Source organism: Pyrus communis, chromosome 2 (genome assembly GCF_041283825.1).
Source record: "Pyrus communis isolate YQ-2024b chromosome 2, ASM4128382v1, whole genome shotgun sequence".
Lineage (NCBI taxonomy): Eukaryota > Viridiplantae > Streptophyta > Magnoliopsida > Rosales > Rosaceae > Pyrus > Pyrus communis.
The window spans coordinates 18,466,261-18,486,304 of NC_142566.1; the positions used below are offsets into that span (position 1 = coordinate 18,466,261).

The 20,044-nt window shown below is 39.1% G+C and overlaps 1 protein-coding gene and 1 pseudogene across 1 annotated transcript; both read right to left on the minus strand.

Annotated features, from left to right (window-relative positions):
• Positions 1-590: 590 nt before the first annotated feature.
• LOC137748338 (F-box protein At5g67140) lies at positions 591-3,144 on the minus strand. The gene is made up of 5 exons (XM_068488480.2): positions 2,914-3,144; positions 2,634-2,780; positions 1,360-1,495; positions 1,166-1,264; positions 591-1,067 (listed from the first exon to the last, which is right to left on the minus strand). Exons 1-5 carry the CDS (start codon positions 3,000-3,002, stop codon positions 858-860), a joined length of 681 nt encoding a protein of 226 aa, XP_068344581.2. The 5' UTR covers positions 3,003-3,144; the 3' UTR covers positions 591-857.
• A 1,339-nt stretch (positions 3,145-4,483) lies between these two features.
• On the minus strand, positions 4,484-16,510 carry LOC148698682 (uncharacterized; annotated as a pseudogene).
• Between the last annotated feature and the right edge of the window lie 3,534 nt (positions 16,511-20,044).

Genomic DNA, 20,044 nt, shown 5'->3' on the forward strand with positions numbered 1-20,044 from the left:
TTGATTAAACATTTTGACAATAAATTGGGTCCATCTTTTTATGGTCTGATTTGCGTATGTTGTAAGGAAAATTGCAATACAAAATTGGTCTAAGGAGGCCTTTTGTACGGAAATGATTTATGGGTGATGATGCTATTCACACATTTTTACCGCTCATACACTCCGTTTCTGGGTGTTGGATGGAATGAATTGAAGACCAATAGATAATAATTAACAAAAGTGTGTGAGAGGTAAAAGAATGTGTGGATACTGAATAGCCCTATCCTTGGTTTATACACATATCTTACTTTATACGCACTTTTTTTTAGCCATTAGATTGTGAACAAATTGAAGGAGAATCAAAGTGCTAGAATTAAAAAGGGAGCGTAGAAAGTGACAAATATGGGAGATTACCTCTTGTAATTGGAGACGCCACGAGGCAAGTATGTAACAGACAAATAACATACTATTTAAACACATTATAATCATCTATGCCATCTGTAACGTCATTGAAACTATGCATTGGTTTCAAGAGAATCTCAAGAACAGTGCATGAATCACTCTTCTATTTTAACCACACAATAGTCAACTTAATCTGACTTGGAAATCTCTTTTGAGTTTTAAATCACTTCGACCTTTATTCACACCTTGCACAAAAGAATATAGGTGGCTGTAATTCATTGAATTATATACGGAACAAGAGTATTGAGCTGATAATTTAACCTCAACCTCCCACATCGAGGGCGTTGAGCTGCACAACGAAAAATACATACAGCAATATCGGAAGAACTTGTATGAATGGTCGGCTTATACATCGGGAAACATAGAAGCATCAACATTTAATGGCAATGTAGAAAGAACTTATATGAACAGGCGGCTTATGCGATGGGCAACATCGAAGCGTCCACATTTAACGACAGTCCTCTGGGTTTTATCTTTAGTGCCGGACTGATAGTAAGCAAAGCAATGAAGCAGTCTACAGGAACTCTCGTCCCCCATACATTGATGGATTCAAGCTTGCGGCAACAGTTTACTAGAACAAAGAGGCCGTTCTCGGTTACATGACGGCAGCTCCACAGGATGATAGTCTGGAATAAACAAAGGAGAGGAACAAACAGAGGTGAAATGCACTTGAACAAAATTGGGGTAGTGAAACCTTGTGTCGTAATTTCCATGAACAAGTTACCTTCAAATGCGGACAGCTATGAGCAATGGCATATAACGAGTCATCAGTGATAAATGTGCCACCGATATTCAGGTGGTGCAAGGAATTAGCTCTTGATATCTGTTGGAAAGGAACGCCAAACTGAGAAAGTTAAACAATAACTCACGTAAATGAAAGCAGTAAATCAAACATACGACATTTGCTTGTACACGTACCAGTTGAACAACACCTTTATCTGTGATCCCTGTGATGCCCCATAGCGATATGGATGTTAAGTTGCTGATACACTTTGCCATAGATATTCTGTACAATCCAGTGTCGGTTATCTGGCAACCCCAGCGACGCCTTGAACTGAGGAAACAAGAAGATAAATCAAGAACTATATCATGAAAGAACCACATTGGTACATCTCCAAAGAACTAAATCTTGAAATGAGAAAGAACTAAATCATGAAATTCAAATGCTGAGACTATGACGGTATTTAGGTATCCCTCCTACGAGCTTTAACTATGCTGTTATGCATGAAACCAGACTATTCCAAATCAAATACTTACAGCAATTAGATGCAAATCTGATGAAAAGACAAAGGAAAAAGCATAGACATTGGTGAATTCCAAGTTTATCTATTAATAAACCTGGATACAAACAGAACGACTTCTTCTTTTGTGTCGCTAAACGCGGTACTAAGTACAGAATCATGGGTTAGTAGTACTCAATAGTGATACCAACCCAAAAAATTTCTGCCAAATGCCAATGAAAACCAACAGATAAGAACACTTCTAACTCGGATAACTTTTCCAAAGTACAACCTAATCCTTACAGACCTACTTTGTACTGAATGCGAAAATACACTCTAACACATAACATAACCAAGCACAAAAACTTGGAGGTAAGTTATTTGGGTAATCTTGAAAAATGACACTCAAAATTGGGCACGAAATCGTGAACTTCAACCTAAGCCTTTCGTGTTCTTGTTAGATTAGGAAGCTCTACACTTACAACCAAGTTCAGAGCCTAATCTCTCTTCTTCTTATTAGATTGTATCTCAATTTCTGAGTACTTGCAGAGCTATATTTCACAACCAAAAAAATTCACCAAAAAACAGATATTTAAAAAGGAAAACTAACGAAAAGTTTTTAAAAAATTTAGTTTTAATGAAAAATGACAAATAAAGGTATAGTGAATAGTACTAAGAAAAAGTAAAAATATGATTTTTCGTTAAAAATGATCAGTGAGTTAAAACTCCCAATTTAAAACCTACAAAATAATTCAAGAAACAATGTACATAACCTTATCCATAAAACTTTAACTTGTAATTAGACTAATTAATCACTTAACTCTCTAAAAATCAACAAAATTATAGAAAATACCACCAAAGGTTAAAATTTTGAAACTTTTGCTCTGAATATTCCCTCAGACATTTAAAATTAAACAGAAATTCCTTAAAAATAAATAAATAATTTAGTAAGTAAGAGAGTAGATAATATACATGTCGAGCTCTTTGAGGCTGTAAGCAGAGCGGAGCAAACGGGCGGTGGAGTCATCGTCCATCTTCCAACCAGCAAAGCTCAAACTCTCCCTCCGCCCCAAAGACTGCTTCACCGCCTGTTTCCATTTCCGGCAAACACCGCTTGCCCTTCACAGAATTCACAACCACCACACAAATTAAAAAACAAAAAATAACAACAACCCAGAAAATATAAACCACCAAAATTACAGAAGAAAATAAAAAAGGAAAATTAAGTCGGAAAAAGAAATCAAAAACTTACTGGGCTAAATCAGTGAAGGAGGTGATGAGAACAAATATATGAGCCAAGAGGTCTATTGGCAACAGATCAATCTCCGCCTCTCCCTCCATCCCACCAAGTTCTTCCACCCCACGAAATAGTTCTTTGGTTCGTAAAGATTTCTCAGGAACTCAAGTTTTGTGGTACCTTGAAACTTGAAAAGTCGTAGACGTAAAAATGGAGAAAATATAAAATAAATGGAAAGCCGGACAGGATGTGATCATGTTTCCGTCATTTTTGCTAAATAATCAATTAATCGAAAAAAAATAAATGAGCACAGTAAGTAACATTTTATTATGGTGGTGAAAATGAGTTGAGCTTTGTATGATTTTTTGAATTTGAACTTCATCGTTAACTAATTTAACATCTAATGTAATAAAATCAATTGTTTGACCCAAAAAAAAAAAGCACATCTTTATAATTATGGACTTGCAGCGCACACGTGATTTCTCTGTGAAATAATTCATCTTTATAATTAAAATGATCTGAATTTGTAAATATTTCTATTGTATAATTCAATTTTATTTTCAAATAACATATATCTTTACTAAAAGATAAATTGAACACCTTTTTCTATTTCTCAATAATTAAAAATATTAGCGTTGGTCTATTCTTGCATATTCCTTTTCCTTTTGGTGGGGCATGTTCTTTTGGAATCCGGCTTACTATTTATTTTCTCTGCTTTGCGTGTACATTTTTTCTTGATACAACCGTTTAACGTATAGATTGTATGTTTGAAAAAGTCTCTTTGCGTTTTGTTGTCTATGAATCCGGTTCAATACATTAAGTGTTATAATATAAATTTTGGATGTTTGAAAATAAAGTCAGCCTCTTGTAATATAATACTTCGCATACCAAAGGTGTTTCAGACACATTGAAAAATTTCTCGACCATGTCCATGCATTTTGTTGTTGTACTTTTCGTGCATTCATCGTCAATTGTTGCAGATTCTTAGTGTAGCATCCTATTCAACCCACTATGTTTCATCTTGGCTTCTTATTTAGTTTTTGGAGAAATTTTTTAATGTGCCTGAATCGGTACACCATGGGTACAACTGGTTGGAATTTTTTTTGTTCAAATATTCAATTATTGGTATTATGACACTTGATGCGCTGGACCGTGTTCTGGACATACTGAAAGATCTCTCTAATTTTTTATTGGGTAAATTACACTTTACCACCTCAAGTTTGGTGTCGATTTCAATTTCTTACAACATCTTTAAAACATTTCAATTTCATATCTCAAGTACTATTTTATTTCAATATAATACATTCGTTACATTTTTCATCTATTGATCCGTTAAGAGATGACGTGGATGTCACATTTGTGCCACGTGCCTGCTAAATTTGCACCACATGACAAAAAAAAAAAAAAAATTTAATTAAAAAAAAAGAAAAAAAAGAACAGAAAACGCAGAACGCCTCCCCCCACCTCCCCCGTAACCCCTCCCCACCCCTCTTCTCCCTCCCGAGCCTCCCAACCATCTCCCTCTCCTCCACTATCTTCACCTCCCCTCCAATCCAAAAACGCACCCCATCCCACCCCACCCCACCTTCCCCAAGCCCTTCTATTTTCAACCGAGCCGGAGCAACCGCCTCAGGTGTCGGGTCACCGAGCCATCGTCAACAACCTTTGACACTTGCTTCTTCCTTGAAAACAATGGCAACGGGAGGGCGATCAGCTCCGGTGGCACCACGAACGACCATCCGACGTACACGTCAGTTTTACCACCCACCGGAGACCTTAGATCCACAATCCCCACCTGCTTCTGCACCATTTCTGGGTTGGGCCGGAGCCTTTCGGTCCCAGTGGCAACCAAGCCACCCTTTTCATTCATCTTCGAGTCCAAACACTCTCCGCACCTCAAGATTATGACTTTCTGCATGTTGAAACCCTGACGTTCATCATTGGAGCTGGATCTCTTCGCAACCACCGCTGGCAGTGGCTGCGCCTCGATTCTCCTTTATTCATATTGCACCGCCGACTTTCTAGATCTAGGGTTAGAAACATAATTCTGGTTAGCAATAGGGTTCCCATAGTAGCTCGGGGAAGGTAGGGGTGGGGTGGGTTTTTTGGATGGGAGGGGAGATGAAGAGAGTGGAGGAGGGGGAGGGGTTCTGGGTTTTCAGTTTATTTTTTTTTAATTTATTTATTATAAATTAAAAAATTATTATTATTGTCACGTAGTACAAATTTGGCAGCCACGTGGCACAAATATAGTAGCCACGTCAGCTCTTAACTGATCAATGGATGGAAAATATAACGGATATATTATATTGAAATAAAATAGTGCTTGAGGTATGAAATTGAAATGTTTTAAAGATGTTGTAAGAAATTAAAATCGACCCTAAACTTGAGGTGGTAAAGTGTAATTTATCCTTTTTTATTAGATAAACTCATGATGCCTTGAACCCCAAACTAGGTAACAAGCTTGTAAACTCTATTCCAAGCTTGATGAGCTTGTTTAAGGTCATATTGTGATTTATGAAGTTTGCAGACAAAATTGGATGGATGGTTAGGACTTATACAACCTGGTGGTTGTTCGGTATTCACTTCCTTCTTAAGAACACCATGCAAAAAAAAAAAAAATATATATATATATATATATATTTTAAACATCTAACTGCCTAAGAGACCATTTGAATTGAGTTGCTATAGCAAGAATCAACCTAATTGTTGTTGGTTTGATCATTGCACTGAATGTTTCATCATTTTATCCCTTGTTCTTGACTGAATTCTGTGGCAACTAATCTGGCTGTATGCCTTGCTATAGATGTCACATCCCAGCCTGGGGTCCACCACATCCCGGGCCCGCTTCACCACCGTAGCACGATATTGTCCACTTTAGGCTCCGACCACACCCTCATGGTTTTGTTTCTGGGAACTCACACGAGAACTTCCCAGTGGGTCATCCATCATGGGATTGCTCTCGCGCGCTACTTGCTTAACTTCGAAGTTCCGATGGAACCCGAAGCCAGTGAGCTCCCAAAAGGCCTCGTGCTAGGTAGGGATGTGAATATACATATAACGATCACTCTCCTGAGCGATGTGGAATGTTACAATAGAGCCATCTGCACTCTTCTTGATTCTACAAACCCATTTACACCTAACTAAATTCTTATTTGGTGGAAGAGTAATCTAAGACCAAGCTTCCTGAGAATGAAGGACATCAATCTCTTATTTCATAAAAGATTGCCATTCTGCCACTTTAAAGGTTGCTTTAAAGGTTTTAGGCTATGTTGTAGACAAACTGGAAGGGATTATAGTAGCAGAAAAAGCATGTCTTTCAATAATCCTACTTTTTGACCTTGTTTGCATTGGATGTAAATTCATAGGTAATGGTAAAACAACAGTTAGTTGTTGGTGTTGAAAATCATGACCCACAGTGGTAAGAGACTATGAAGTAGGAATAAAGGGTGGAATTGAAACAAAAGGCATTGGTGTAGTTATAGACTTTGTGCACTAGATGCAGTTGTATGAGTAAACTTTGAGGCTCTAGATGAAATGTTAGTCAAAGAGTCTGATGCTCTAGATGCATATGCATGAAAAAAAAAATTCTAAAACTCTAGATGAGGATGAATGTGGTTGCGATGAAGGTGATAACACTTGATTATACAACAAAATTGATTATGTAATGATTGTTGTGATGATGTTTTTCAGTGATATTTTTATGTAAATTGGGAAAAATTTGTTTCGTAAAAAAAAACATGTCTAGAAATATAAAACTTATTTGCAACCTGATCTAAATAGATAAATCCTATATTGTCCTGCATATACAAGAAAGGCACAAGTTGTGGTTTTAGGTTGAAATTTGGATGTGTCAGAGGGTTTAAGTAATGGAAAACATTCACATCCAAATTTTTTAAGATGATTGATATCTGGAACTTGATCATGCAACAAAACAAAATAAAACTTTGTTTTTAGTGTGGTAGAAGGCATTTTATTGATTAAGTATGTTGCAGCAGCACAAGCATGAAACTAGAATTTGGATGGGAGACTTGTAGTTTGAAGTAATACCATAGCAGTTTCTACAATGTGTTAATGCTTTCTTTTTACTAAACCATTTTGTTCTGGGGTATATAGACATGAATTTTTTTTTTTTATGTAAAATAACATGTTTCAGCAGAAAAAGTTGAAACTTTTGACTAATGTACACCACCACCATCACTGGAAAAGCTACGCGAGGGTGAGGAATGGCGGCCGCGAGGGTGAGGAATGGCGGCCGCCCCTCCCCTTGTTGGAAAACACGATTGGAGTGCTGGTTCAGCCCCTCCCCTCGTCGGAAAACCCAACTGGTTCAACCCTCCCTGTCTTCGGTCATCGCAGCAGTAAAACTGAAAAACCTTCTTTTTTTTAAAACATCCAGGCCAAAATGACATTGTTTTGGTACTAGTAAAAAAAATTAAAAAAAATGAAACAAAACGGCGCAGTTTTGATATATGTTTGAAATATATATATATATATATATATATATAGAGGACCGCGTGTCGCCTGTTCCTTCCCTCTCAACCTCTTTCTACTATATCAGCCAATCAGAGAGCAAAATTGCAGTGCTCTCCTCAAATTCCCAGCAACGAAAGACCAAGCTTTTTGCTGCTGCCATTTACCAGCCACTCTCCAGGATCCAGCCGCAAGCTTCCAGGCTTCCAGCCACTCTCGACTCTCCAGCCCAGTCGCCAGCTTTTAGCCTTTAAAGCCATTCTTTAGGTAAATTTTTTAATTCCTAAATTTATAATCCCTAACCCTAATTAATTATTTAATATGAACTTTGTTTAATTGGTATAGAATCATATAGTAATGCACTAATATGGTTATTGGTTATTGAGAGGCCCGGCCTAGGCCCAGTGCAACCAGGGCCATTATCCAGGGCCCAAAATTGAAGGGGCACAAAAAAAAAAAAAAAAAAAAAAAATCCCAAATAATTAGGTATTAAAAAAAAAAAATTGTCTAGAGCCTAAAATAGGGATTGGAAGGCAAGAGGCCTAAGTTTGACAATGTAGGGAACGGCCCAGGTTTTGGGCATTTAAAAAAAAAAAAAACATAATGGGACCGGCCCAAGTTTTGGGCATTAAAAAATAAAATATAACAACACAAGGAGACCACTCATCCCCAATTTCGTGCCCAATTATATTGTGGTATTATGGTCTAATGGTATTTCTCTTCACTTGTAAGTGAGAGGTCTTAAGTTTGATTCTCGCCAAAGGCAAATTTGAACCACATTCACATTATTATGACTAGCTCAGTGTGATGCTTTGTCCACTCCTTTATCCCTTAATGTAAATAATATCATTTGTTAAAAAAATATATATATTTATATGGTCCTTAAATTTTTCGATTAGATTACGATTTTGACAAAAGTTTATATTTCATCATTGTTATTTCATGTTGATTATTATATAATTTTATATAGGCAAAAAAAAAAAGAACATGTATACTTTTGTGGTACTAATTTTAACTAGCCCACTGAATAAAAAATTCTAACTCCGTCCTTGCTCTTGGATATATATACATTTGTTTTATGTATCTACTACTTGCATACCAATCAAAAGCAGATTTATTAGTACAAATTAACTATAATATATTGAAATTACAAAACGAAGGACAAGAATCAAACTAAACCTGGTAAAGAACATCGCTAACCAAGAGATGATTGTGGCTAATTTCAAAATTAGAAGCCATGCATTCCGGTAACACCACCTTCTTTTGTAGTTTAACTATTTCTCGTTGCATCCCACATCAACTGTAGTAAAAGATAAGTAATAGTTTAAATATTACAATTCCATTCTAACTAACATCGAGGCATTTTGTGATAAAATCTCATACCTGATGAATTATGCATGTGGTAATTACCAAGTTGGAAACAACATCGGTGTTGTTGGAAGTAGAGCCACTAGCCCGTCTCTTTGATAATTCTATATGGTATCACCATATCAGAGTCAGGGAGTGGGCCCGTATTGCCACGTGATGAGTGGGTTCCCTTGGCCCAGTCCAATGATGGTGGGTCTCATGCCCCCGCGTGTAGGATGAGTCCCCTTGACTCCATATGGTTGCTCACGTGTGGATATCGCACATGTGACCAACTAATTGGGTCTCATGTGAGGGGCATGTTGAACCCCACGTCGACTGTAGTAAAAGATAAATAATATCTTTTGTGATAAAACTCCACACCTAACAGATTGTGCATATGATAATTACCAAATTAAGAACATCATTAGTGTTGTTTAAAATAGGGCCCCTAGCCAATCTCTCTGATATTTCGATATTTCTGAAGAGGTAAGTTTAACAGTTTAGGTTGCTTGAATTGAGATTGAGAGATGCCCTTGGCTGATTTATACATATATATGAACATTATGCTTCGTAGCAGGCCTCATTCCACGGACCATCCTCTGCACTTTATAACTTTGAAATAACATTCGTTGACTTTTTTATGTAGAGTGTGTTACGAGAAGTTGTTGTTTTTTTTTTTTTAAGACAAGACGTGTTGCAAGCGCCTTAACTGACTTATACAGAAGCGATTCATCCATTCCATTTTAGAAAAAGTAAGTCTAAGCTGTAAAAGTGAGGACAATATATAGCACACAAAGCGAAATAGAGGATGTTTATAGGCGCCCATCTGGATCAGTGAAGGAGGGCTTTTATTTCTTTGAAACTACTAGAGGTGGTATGAGTGCTAAAAGTTATTGTGTTCGTTAAGTTTGAGAGAGGAACTTTTGTCGAATTCTCTTTATGAGGATTTTGAAAATCTTCCAATCACATTCGTTTATCGTACATCGTACGATTAATTTTCGTCAGGTACTGTTTATATTCAATTTTAAATAAAAAAATTACAATGACTTCTAATCACATGATGTACGATGAACGAATGTGATTTGAAAATCTTCAAAATCCTCACAAAAAATATCCGATGAAGATCCTCACTCATTAAGTTTTACCCTCGACTCCAGCTAGGCTAGAGTACTCTTAAAACTCCACCACCCGCAGCATTTGACCTTTTCATCCTTCTCTGTCCCATATTACCAAGGCAATGAGCGAACATTTGTTCAGATCATATTTGAAACCCAACACAGATGTATTCTCCTAGGTCGACTTGCTTTTTACTGGTTTGAGAAAGTTCTAAAAAAACAAACCAAAAAGAAAGGAATACAACAATATAATTGGGCTTTGCAAAAGTGTAAAGATGAAGAAGTTCCAAAGTCTAATCAATCAGATCAGTGAACGGAATTCATTGTGAGAAAATATTTAATCATACATCAACATGTCATGCATAAAAGACATATTCAATAAACAAACCAATATAGAAGATTACCCAAATCACAAACATTTACGCAGCCCGTTTACCAAAAAAAAAAAAAACTTTTACGCAACCCCAAATTAAGCTAACAAGCACATAAACTCCACACTATCCAAAACCCTAGTGTAATTCATGACCCTAAATCTTGACTGTCGTTGCTATGAGTCGAAGCCGCGCCGCAAATTTGTGGTACGATAGACAAATTTGTGGATTCAACATGGTCTCCAACGATCTCGTTGTGAGTAAAAAGCGAGCATAAGTCTTGATTAGACTTAGAAAAACATATAAGCATACCACAATAAGTCCTGTAAATCGCTGATGGATCAACATTTAGAGATAATAAACGATATTGGAGACAAGATATTAGTAGTTAACTTGGCACAAAGGAAGAGCCAAAAATCAGTGATGGGGAACTTAGATTTGAGTATGGCTCAAATCAAATCACCGCAAGGAAAAATTATCCACTTGAAGGAAGAAATGAAAAGACGAGAGACAAGGGAGACAAAGGGTTCTTTTTACCGGAGACAGAGAGATGAGAATTTGGTTCCTTTATAGTTTAGATGAGTGAAAATTTTGGAAATATAATATGAACTCACTTTTTTTTAATTTGTTATATGAACTAAAAATTTTAAGCGATTTTTCATATCAATTGTTCGAAAACTTTTGGTTGGTAAAAAGAACATGCTAGGTTCGTTCAAAAACTTATAGTCAACTAAAAAAAAAGACATTAGGCTCACTAACATGAATTTTAACTAACTGCAAACTTTGAAAATTCAATGTGGTCATCATATCAATAAAAGAGAGTAAAATGTCATAAAAAACTTTGAAATTTCTAAAATTATTTTGAAGGAGAGTGGAGATTTGAAATGTCCAAAATAACCTTGAAAATAAGTCATGTGCAAGCCACATGGCTTATTTTGAATGAAAAACTTAATGAAGTTAATGAGATGACAAGTTAATGACTTTGAAAAATTGATATGACAAATTGCTTAAAATTTTAGTTCATATGGAAAATTGAAAAAAGTGTATAAAATCTTGTCTTTGTTGTAGCCTTATATGGTTCACATAGGGGTGGAGGTTTTATGCTATATTTTGTCCTAATTTTATTAAACCTCTTGATCAAAGAAAAGGATTTTGGAGTATTCTACTGAATGGGTCAAAGCTAATGTTAGCATCTTTAGTAAACACAATCTTGTGCAGGTTCTCTTGGCTTGGGTTTCTCCTCCGTCTAGGACATTACAATTAAATGTGGATGGTGCTAAGCTTAGTTCTAATCGGGTGATTGAAAGTGGAAGATTTATTAGAGATTGGCATGGTAATTTGATCATTGGTTTTATTGCTAAAAAATGAGTTGGGGAAGTTCTCCATGTTGAGCTTTGGGCTTTGTTTTATGGGTTGAAGATAGTTACAACTACAAATTTCTCTCATCTTATTGTAGAGTTTGATTCTACTTTGGTAATCTCTCTCATTCATGGTTCGCCTAGCATTAATCATCATCTCTATGCTCTTGTCTAGGAGTGCAAAAGTTTGATCATAGAGAATTGAAGTTGTAATTTGCAGCATGTTATTATTGCCTTAATGAGTAGTCTCCATCCCGTAAAATGAATTGCCCGACCAATTAGTATTAAAATATTATTTTAGGGAATTGTTATTGACACTCCAAATTCCTCATTCTACACTCTAAACTTTCTATATTTAGAAAGAAAATACACTTGTGAGGAGTGTAGAATGAGATTTTTGGAGTGTCAATAACACTTTCCCCTTATATTAAAACAATTAATATAAAATAGAAATATTTATTATTATCATTATTAAGGGAAGAGTTATTGGCACTCCAAAAATCTCATTCTACACTCCTCACAAGTGTATTTTTCTTTCCTAATATAGAAAATTTGGAGTGTAAAATGAGATTTTTGGAGTGCTAATAACAATTCTCATTATTATTACTAGCATTTGCCTACATATTGTATGAACACACTTTTTTAGAAAACGAGAGAGACAGAGAGAGAGAGAGAGAGAGAGAGAGAGAGAGAGAGAGAGAAAAAGAGTGTGGGGGGAGTGGAAGGTTTTTGTTTTTTTTTTAATTTTAAATATTAGAGATATTTTAACATCACCTATAAATGAGGCTTCAATAAAAAACTGTAAAATTTGGACCTATGAAATTACATTATTGCCCATCATTCTTTTTTGTGTGATAGAAGACTAAGTTGTTTTTTCACCCTCTTTTAGTTGACAAATATGGTTTCATTAATTAATAAAGATTATTACATTTTTTTTCTTCTAGAAACCTCTTTCTTCTCCCCTCTCATTTTTCTCTGTTCTCTCTCCCTCTCCTCCTCTCTATCTCCTCTTTTCCTCCGTGCCCTCTCCCTCTCCCTCTTCCTCGAAACCTCCCACTCACTCCCTCTTTTTCTCTATCCCTATTTTTCTTTGTCATTTTTTTCTCACTCAGCGTAGAAAGCGGAGGCAGCTTAGACAATGCCGAGGTCGAGGCTGTTTATAAGGAACACAACTAAGCAGAAGGCGATGACATGGAAGAATTGAAGGGTTTTCTTCACATCAAACTCGACGATTTAGGGTTTCAATTTGTCATTAACTTACTCTCTCTCCGTTTGTGATTTTTTATGGTCGCTAACGTCAGATGGCACGGGCGCGAGGATGAATTTTTCAATGTGACCAGCACACGAGATGGTACATCACGTGTCACTATACAAATGGTGGGATAAGTGCATTAAAAAGTTAATAACTTAAAAAATAAAAATTTTCATCATTTACATAAAAACACATGATGTACCACTCGTATTCCGATCACAATAAAAAATTTCTCGGGCGTAAAGTAGCGCCAGAATTGCTTGATTGGGTAGTACGGCAATGTAGGGCCTACAGATTGGATGACTCCTTTTATTGGGCTATAGCAACTTTTTCATTTTTTGGGCAATAATTGCCCAAGTGACCGTCCGATGGTAATACGAATCTCAAGGGGGTCAATCATATCTTATCCTCTTGACACGTCCAGATCGAAGACCCCGGGCCCACCTGAGGATAGAAAGAGCCAATTACTTGGCGTGTTTGGCCGATGATCCTACGTGTATGACGTCTGTTGATGGTGACACGGATGCTCTGGTAGACCCGCCCGTACGTGGCGGAAGAGGGAAGGACATGATATCATTTTATCCAATTCGAAGGCGCCACGTATGTCACGAAAATAAGGCAACGCGAAAGAATAAAAGATATTGATATATATTTTTGCTACATAATTTTGTGTGTGGTTAAGGTGACGTTGGCTCGGACATGACAGCGACAAGGATGTGAGTGGTCTGTTCCTAAAAACTACAAAACAATACCAACAAAGGTTAATGTTATGCTACTTACTATAAAATTACAGCTATAATTAAGTTAAAACAAATCATCGTTTTCCCTTGTGTTGTCATCTTTTACGCCGCCTGATTCTTATTGACTGCGAATTTACAATGTCAGTATGCAGAATCTTGTGCTTGTTTTTAAGTAGCAAGGGATTGGTGAATGGGGATTTGAATCTATGTGTTAGTGTGTTTGTATATATTTGCAGGGATTGGTGAATGATATTTGGATTCAGTGATTATCCATCATTTCTACGTTTTCGGTGATGAAATTTGGATTTGGTATGTATTCGGTTGCGGATTTGTTACTTTTGTGCTACAAAGTGTTGGTCGAATTGACCATCCAATCGTTTTCTTTAGTGTTGCTGCCTTAATGGTTACTGGCAAGACTTTCATGGCGATTATGACGGCGGGCTCTACTTTCTGCAATTGGAGATTAGGGATTAGAGTTTTTATTTTTGTTTATTTGAGTTTTTGTGTATTTTTTCTCCCCCAACATATTTTGGGTTATTTTGCCTTCCTTTGGATTGGGCTGTAATTGTTTTTACTTAATGAATGTTACTTTTCAACAAAAAAAGAAAAAGTTTATTTTTTATAAATAACTAGTTTGAAATTTAATTACTGCTTGCTCAATGGGTGGTGCTATTGCATGAATATTTCACATTTTGTGCCTATATTGTGGAGCCTAAAATAATCACAAAAATTATAGAGACGACACGTGGACTTTTATTTAAGAAAAACAAGATTGTCCTCAATAAATGGGCAGGCTTCTCATATGCTCCCACGTGCAGCTCACATACTTGAAGGTCCCAGCAGCTGAATACAACTGCTCACGGCTTACCTGCCATTGGCAAGGAATTAAAGATAAGGATTAATTACCCAAATCTTATCTTTAATACATTCCCATTTGAAGATTGACTCCAATCAAGTAAGTAATCCTAATTTAAATAAATTAGGGATAATTACACCATTATCTCAAGATATTATTTCATATTTAATATCTTAAGAATAATTAGAAAATATCTCTCAATAAACACCATGGCCGGCCCTATCCCTATAAATACCCCATATTCTACCAAATTTTTAGAGCTTTTGCAACCCTAAAAAAGCCCTAAACACCTTACTCTCTCAGAGAAACTAACTTAGGCATCGGAGATCCGTTGACGTAACCACCCCTCCCCCAACACCTCGTGGGCGCGTGAGACTTAGGTCTTTGATCAAATGTGTTGATTGTTTTGTAGGTGCATTTTCGTTAAGACTGAAAACAAAAGAAATTTGCATCGACAAATTGGTGCTTTCATTGAGAGCTTATTCAAGATACTTGAATAAGCATTTCGCATTTGTTTCCTGAATTTTCTATTACATTGAATTTCTCACACGTCGTATCAATTAATTTTTTCGAGAAAAGTTTCTTGATTAATCCCTGGAGAAAGGATACAATGGTAGGAAATTCAGAAACTAAGACGAATGGAACCCCGTACATGCAAGGATTTAGACCAAAGAGTGGAGGTGATGACATAGCCCCATGACGAAGATCTTCAAGGCTCAATGCAACAGCGGGAGGAGCCCCACCGTCGCGGAGCCGTGCCACCACCAACACCACTGTGACCCAGCAGCCACGGTAAGGCCACCAGGCCACGACATCACTTCCATCGCCGTTGCCCTTGCAGCGCCGCACCTAACCAAACCCTATACAGGAGGCCCAGCCCACTGCGACAGTAGGCCCAAACTCGAGCCCAGAACACGGCAGCTCAATGGGCCCAAGCCCAAGCTACCCAGCCAGCAGGCCATGATGTAGCAGTCCAACGGCCAGGAGGGCCCACGGCCAGGAGGGCCCACGGCCATGCAGGCCCAAGGCGAGCAGGCGTCAGTTCTATGGCCACCACCTTCAGTGATCCAAATTCCTACCACCGGACCTGCGATCGATTATGGATTATTTTCACCCCACTTTTCTACAAGAATGCCCGCTTTGGGCAAAAGTTTTATACCTGCAATCCACTATACTTCCACCACACATGGAGATGCCGATTTTCCAGGCTCTTCCAATCCCAATGGCGAGCACCACCTGCCTCAACAGGTCACCAATTTGACGAATGCCTTCGCGCAGTAGACCACCTTGGTGAACCAACTCCTTGGGCTCATCGAGATGCAGCGCGCCTTAAACGAGGTGTCTCGAAGCAGGACAAGGGCAGAAGAACGTGACTCATTTCAGCGACGTCCCAACAAAGAGCCGCTCAGCCTGTCACGAATCGAGCGTTCGGGTAGTGTGCACTCTCGTTTGGGCCCTTGGGGAAACGTCTTCTCCAGCCTAGATGCGCATAAAAACGTTTATTGCCGACTCAGCTCACAAGTCAGTATGCATTCAAGGTTGGGTCCACACTCCAATGAGCACTTAGGACATTCCAGGAGAAATGTCCACATGAGGCTAAGCCCATAAAGAGATCTTCCTACGAGGCAACGAAGTAGGTAGCTGCATGACGCTCAAATGAGAGCACGAGAACAGTCTAGTTTAAGTTCCACTAGCAGCCCCTACCAATAGCGACGTCGAGCAGCACAAGGTGAACCACGTGCACCGTAACCATGGCATGGACGAACATGACATGCTGAATAGCAACATGGACCGGTAGGTCAACACCAGAGACAGCTGGAGGCTTTGCTGCCCCACCAGGGGTAAATCCAAAAATAAGTACAAAGGCTTGTAGCAGAGCAGCTGCGCAAATTCCAGCGCATTGACACTACCAACGATGCCCTTCGGAGAGACGTGGCCAACTTGAGCATGTCACTTTTTACAGACGAGATCGAGCAGACGGAGCCACTATAGAAGTTCAGCTCGCCACATTTCACCTTGTTCAAATGAGATGAAGATTCGGATAAGCACATAATGCACTACCGAAGTGTCATGACCCTCTACGTCAACAATGACACTCATATGCAAGATCTTTGCCACGACACTCCAAGGCGAGGCACAAGACTGGTTTCACACCTTGCCGCCACGTTCAAACTGAAACTTCAGCGAACTTTCATTGGTTTTCACTAAGGAATATTCGTTCTACCACTCAATCAAAAAAAAGTCTAACCACCTCTTCAACATGAAGAAAGACCCGAATAAGTCACTTCGCACTTACGTCAAGAGATTCAAGGCAGAGAAGGCGATGATCGTCGAATGCGATGACAACATCGCATGCTTAGCTTTCCGAATGGAACTCCTAGCAGATCATCCACTTTTCGGAGAATTGATCATGGGCGAGAACTTAACCATGGCAAACTTTTATGCTTTGGCAGAAAAACACTACCTTTGTGATGAGGAAAAGTGCTCTCAGAAGCCACCTAAGCAGTTGCGCAAAGACGCAGAACTGACTCAGAAAAAGGCAAGTGATAAACTGCTCAATAATAAAAGCAAGCTAAGAGATAGACGAAGGAATCGATCCCTAACAAAGGGAGGCACAACACCTAAAACGTACACCAAGTTCTCAGTCCTGATCAACCAGATCCTTCGTGACCTCAAGGATAAACCGTGGTTCAACCTGCCACCACCCATGAAGAGGGCTACCTCCAAGAAGGACCAGACAAAGTACTGTGCATTTCATAAAGGCCCTGGGCACACAACTAATGACTGAACCATGTGGAAAAGGTACATTGAGCAGCTCGTGAAGGAAGGCAAGTGTGATCAGTATATCGATAGACCAGCTGCCCGGCCAAGACGAGAAGCAAATGCCGATGTCGAGCCCCTAACAAAGACAATCCGAATTAACGGAATCTTTGCCGAATCCGAGCATCTGGGGGCCACTAATAACTCCAAAAAGGGGAAGATCCAACAAGCAAGATCAGTCTATTAGGTTCAAGCCACAAATGTTGTACTTAAACTAATCGTCGGCTTCATCAAGCAGGACACTGAGGGAGTAGACTTTCCCCACGACGATGCCCTGGTGATTTCTATACAATTGGTCCACGCCATCCTTGACAAAATTATGGTGGACAATGGCAGCTCAGTCAACATTCTACAGCTGTCAGTCATCCAGAAGATGAGCCTGGAAAACATGATCTAAGGCAAAGCAGAGGTCTTGACCGGATTCAATGGACTCACCTTAACAGTCATTGGCATTATCACACTCGACATAACCAACCCTCCGATTGTCTCATCGCAGACCTTCATGATCATCAGCGACCCATCTTCCTATAATGGGATATTGGACTGACCATGGCTATTGAAGATTGGAGCTATAACCTCGATCGAGTACCAGAAAATCTGATTTCGCATCCTGGGATGAGCAATTTGAAAGATCAAATGCGACCAGGCCATGTTTCGGAGATGCACCGTACAAGTTCTTAAGGAGTTGAAGAAGAAGTCTTTCACCCAAGCAGTAGCAGCTGAAGTGCAGAAAGACGACTCCAGCTCCGCTAAATAACAATAACAGTAGACAAGTCAAGAAGATGGCATCAAGGTCGATAATGCTCTGGAAGTTGAATCAGGATGGAAACTTGAGGAGGACACCAACGACATCATTCTTAACCCCCACCATTCGGAAAAGACGGCTATAATTGGCTTACGTTTGAGCTCGACGGAGAAGCAAGAACTCACGGATTTCCTTAGGGAAATCATGACGTTTTCACATGGTCACCCTCTAACATGCCTTGTATTGATCCAGCCATAACTTGCCACAAGCTGCATGTCAATCCCGCTACCAAACCTATGATCCAGAAAATGCGACATTTCGCACCTGAGTGAGTAGCGATTATTAAGGCAGAGATCAACAAATTACTGAAGACCAGATTCATTGAGGAAGTGGCGCACTCAACATGGCTGGCCAACGCTTCCGAGAGCCATGGACGACAACTGAAATGGTTACAAAGGTCGTTTACTTCTGTAAGTAAGACGTCCGACCGACGAGTCAACTGCTGGTGCCCCAAGGCAATCCGTAAGCTAAGACTTACATCTGCTATAACTACATGAACTCGCCTACTTACTTAAAAGCAGCGCTTCCAACAGACGAACTACGATTTAAGTTTTGTTGAGACAAAGTCGAGGTACGACTATAGCAGCTACGCGGACTTCCTATGTTTCCTACGAGAAGTATGAGTCCGGCCGGCAGCTCTATAAGTTAAATACTTCGCAACACGTCCCGAGAAAGCCAAGGCCTAAGAAACCACTTGAAAGCCGAAATACAACCATAGTGGTTACGCAGACTCCTCTGCTTTTTACGAGTAGCACGTGTTCAGCCGCCAGCCCTATAAGTTAAAAAATTTTACAATACGCCCGGCGAGGGCTAAAGCTCATGAAGCTATCCAAGGCCAAGATTCATAACTATAGTAGCTACATGAACTCGCCTGCTTCCTACAGAGGCAACGAGTTTGGCCGCTGACTTTATAAGTTAGAAATCTTGCACTTTTTCCTCTTGCAGGTAAAGCTCTAGAAACCCCAAAGACAAAGCTAAAACCGAAGTGACGACGTGGTATCAACTGCATCACTGAGGCATCTTACCTAGCCGACCGTTGTAGGGTAAAGTTTTGCAAAAAATCAAGGCAAAACAGAAAGATGAAGCAAAACAAGGAAAACTGTTTATTAAATTTCTAACAAATTGATAAACCAGCTCGAAGGCCAGCAAAGTTCAAATAAAGCAGAATGAAAAGGAAAAGAAGAAAATTCCTAAGTCTAAGCAAAAAGACTACTTCTTCACAACTTGCGTAACCACTGGTTCCTTGACTGCCACGCCTTCAGCAGCCTCACAACTTCTAGCAACCAAAGCTTCCATCAGCTCATCCTCAATTGTCCCTGCCTAGATTGCCTGTCCCTCTGCTGCTCCACCAAAGGCAGCCTTAAACGAGAAATCAAGTAGATCAATTGAAGAAATGGAAAAAGTCTTGAAGTCATTCTCGAAAAATTCATAATCCGACAGTCTGCCCTAAAGATGGTCTACATATCCAAGCTTGTAGAAATCAGCCTGACAAGAAGCAAGCGCCACTTTGTGACCAGTTTTCTCATTATTCAGCTGCACGTTCTCCTCAACAAACCAATGTAAGCACCCTACAACTTATCCAATTACTTTTTCAAGTTCTCGCTAGCATACAGTGCACCTTGCAGATCCACTTCCTTGGACTCAAGCTTACTGGCAACCTCCTTGAGATGAGACACTTCAGCATGCATGAAGATAAACTCCTGGTCCTTGGAAAAACAAGCATATCGTATCTCCGAATTAACACATTCAAGGTTCTCGACCACCGGGGAAACACGACTAACTTCTTTCTCTGCAGCTTCTAACATCGTTTGAGTCACATTAAGCCTAGCCTTCAAGTCAACGACCTCTTGATAAGCGATCTCCAGCTGCGCAGAAGTAGGGGCAAAAACATCAGACCCCTTTAAAACGGCAAGTTCAGATTCGAGCTTCTCGATTTTTTCAGCAGCCAAGCGAAGCTGAGCCACCAATGCCACTTTGGCCTCCTTAGCACACTTGACAGCATCCTGATT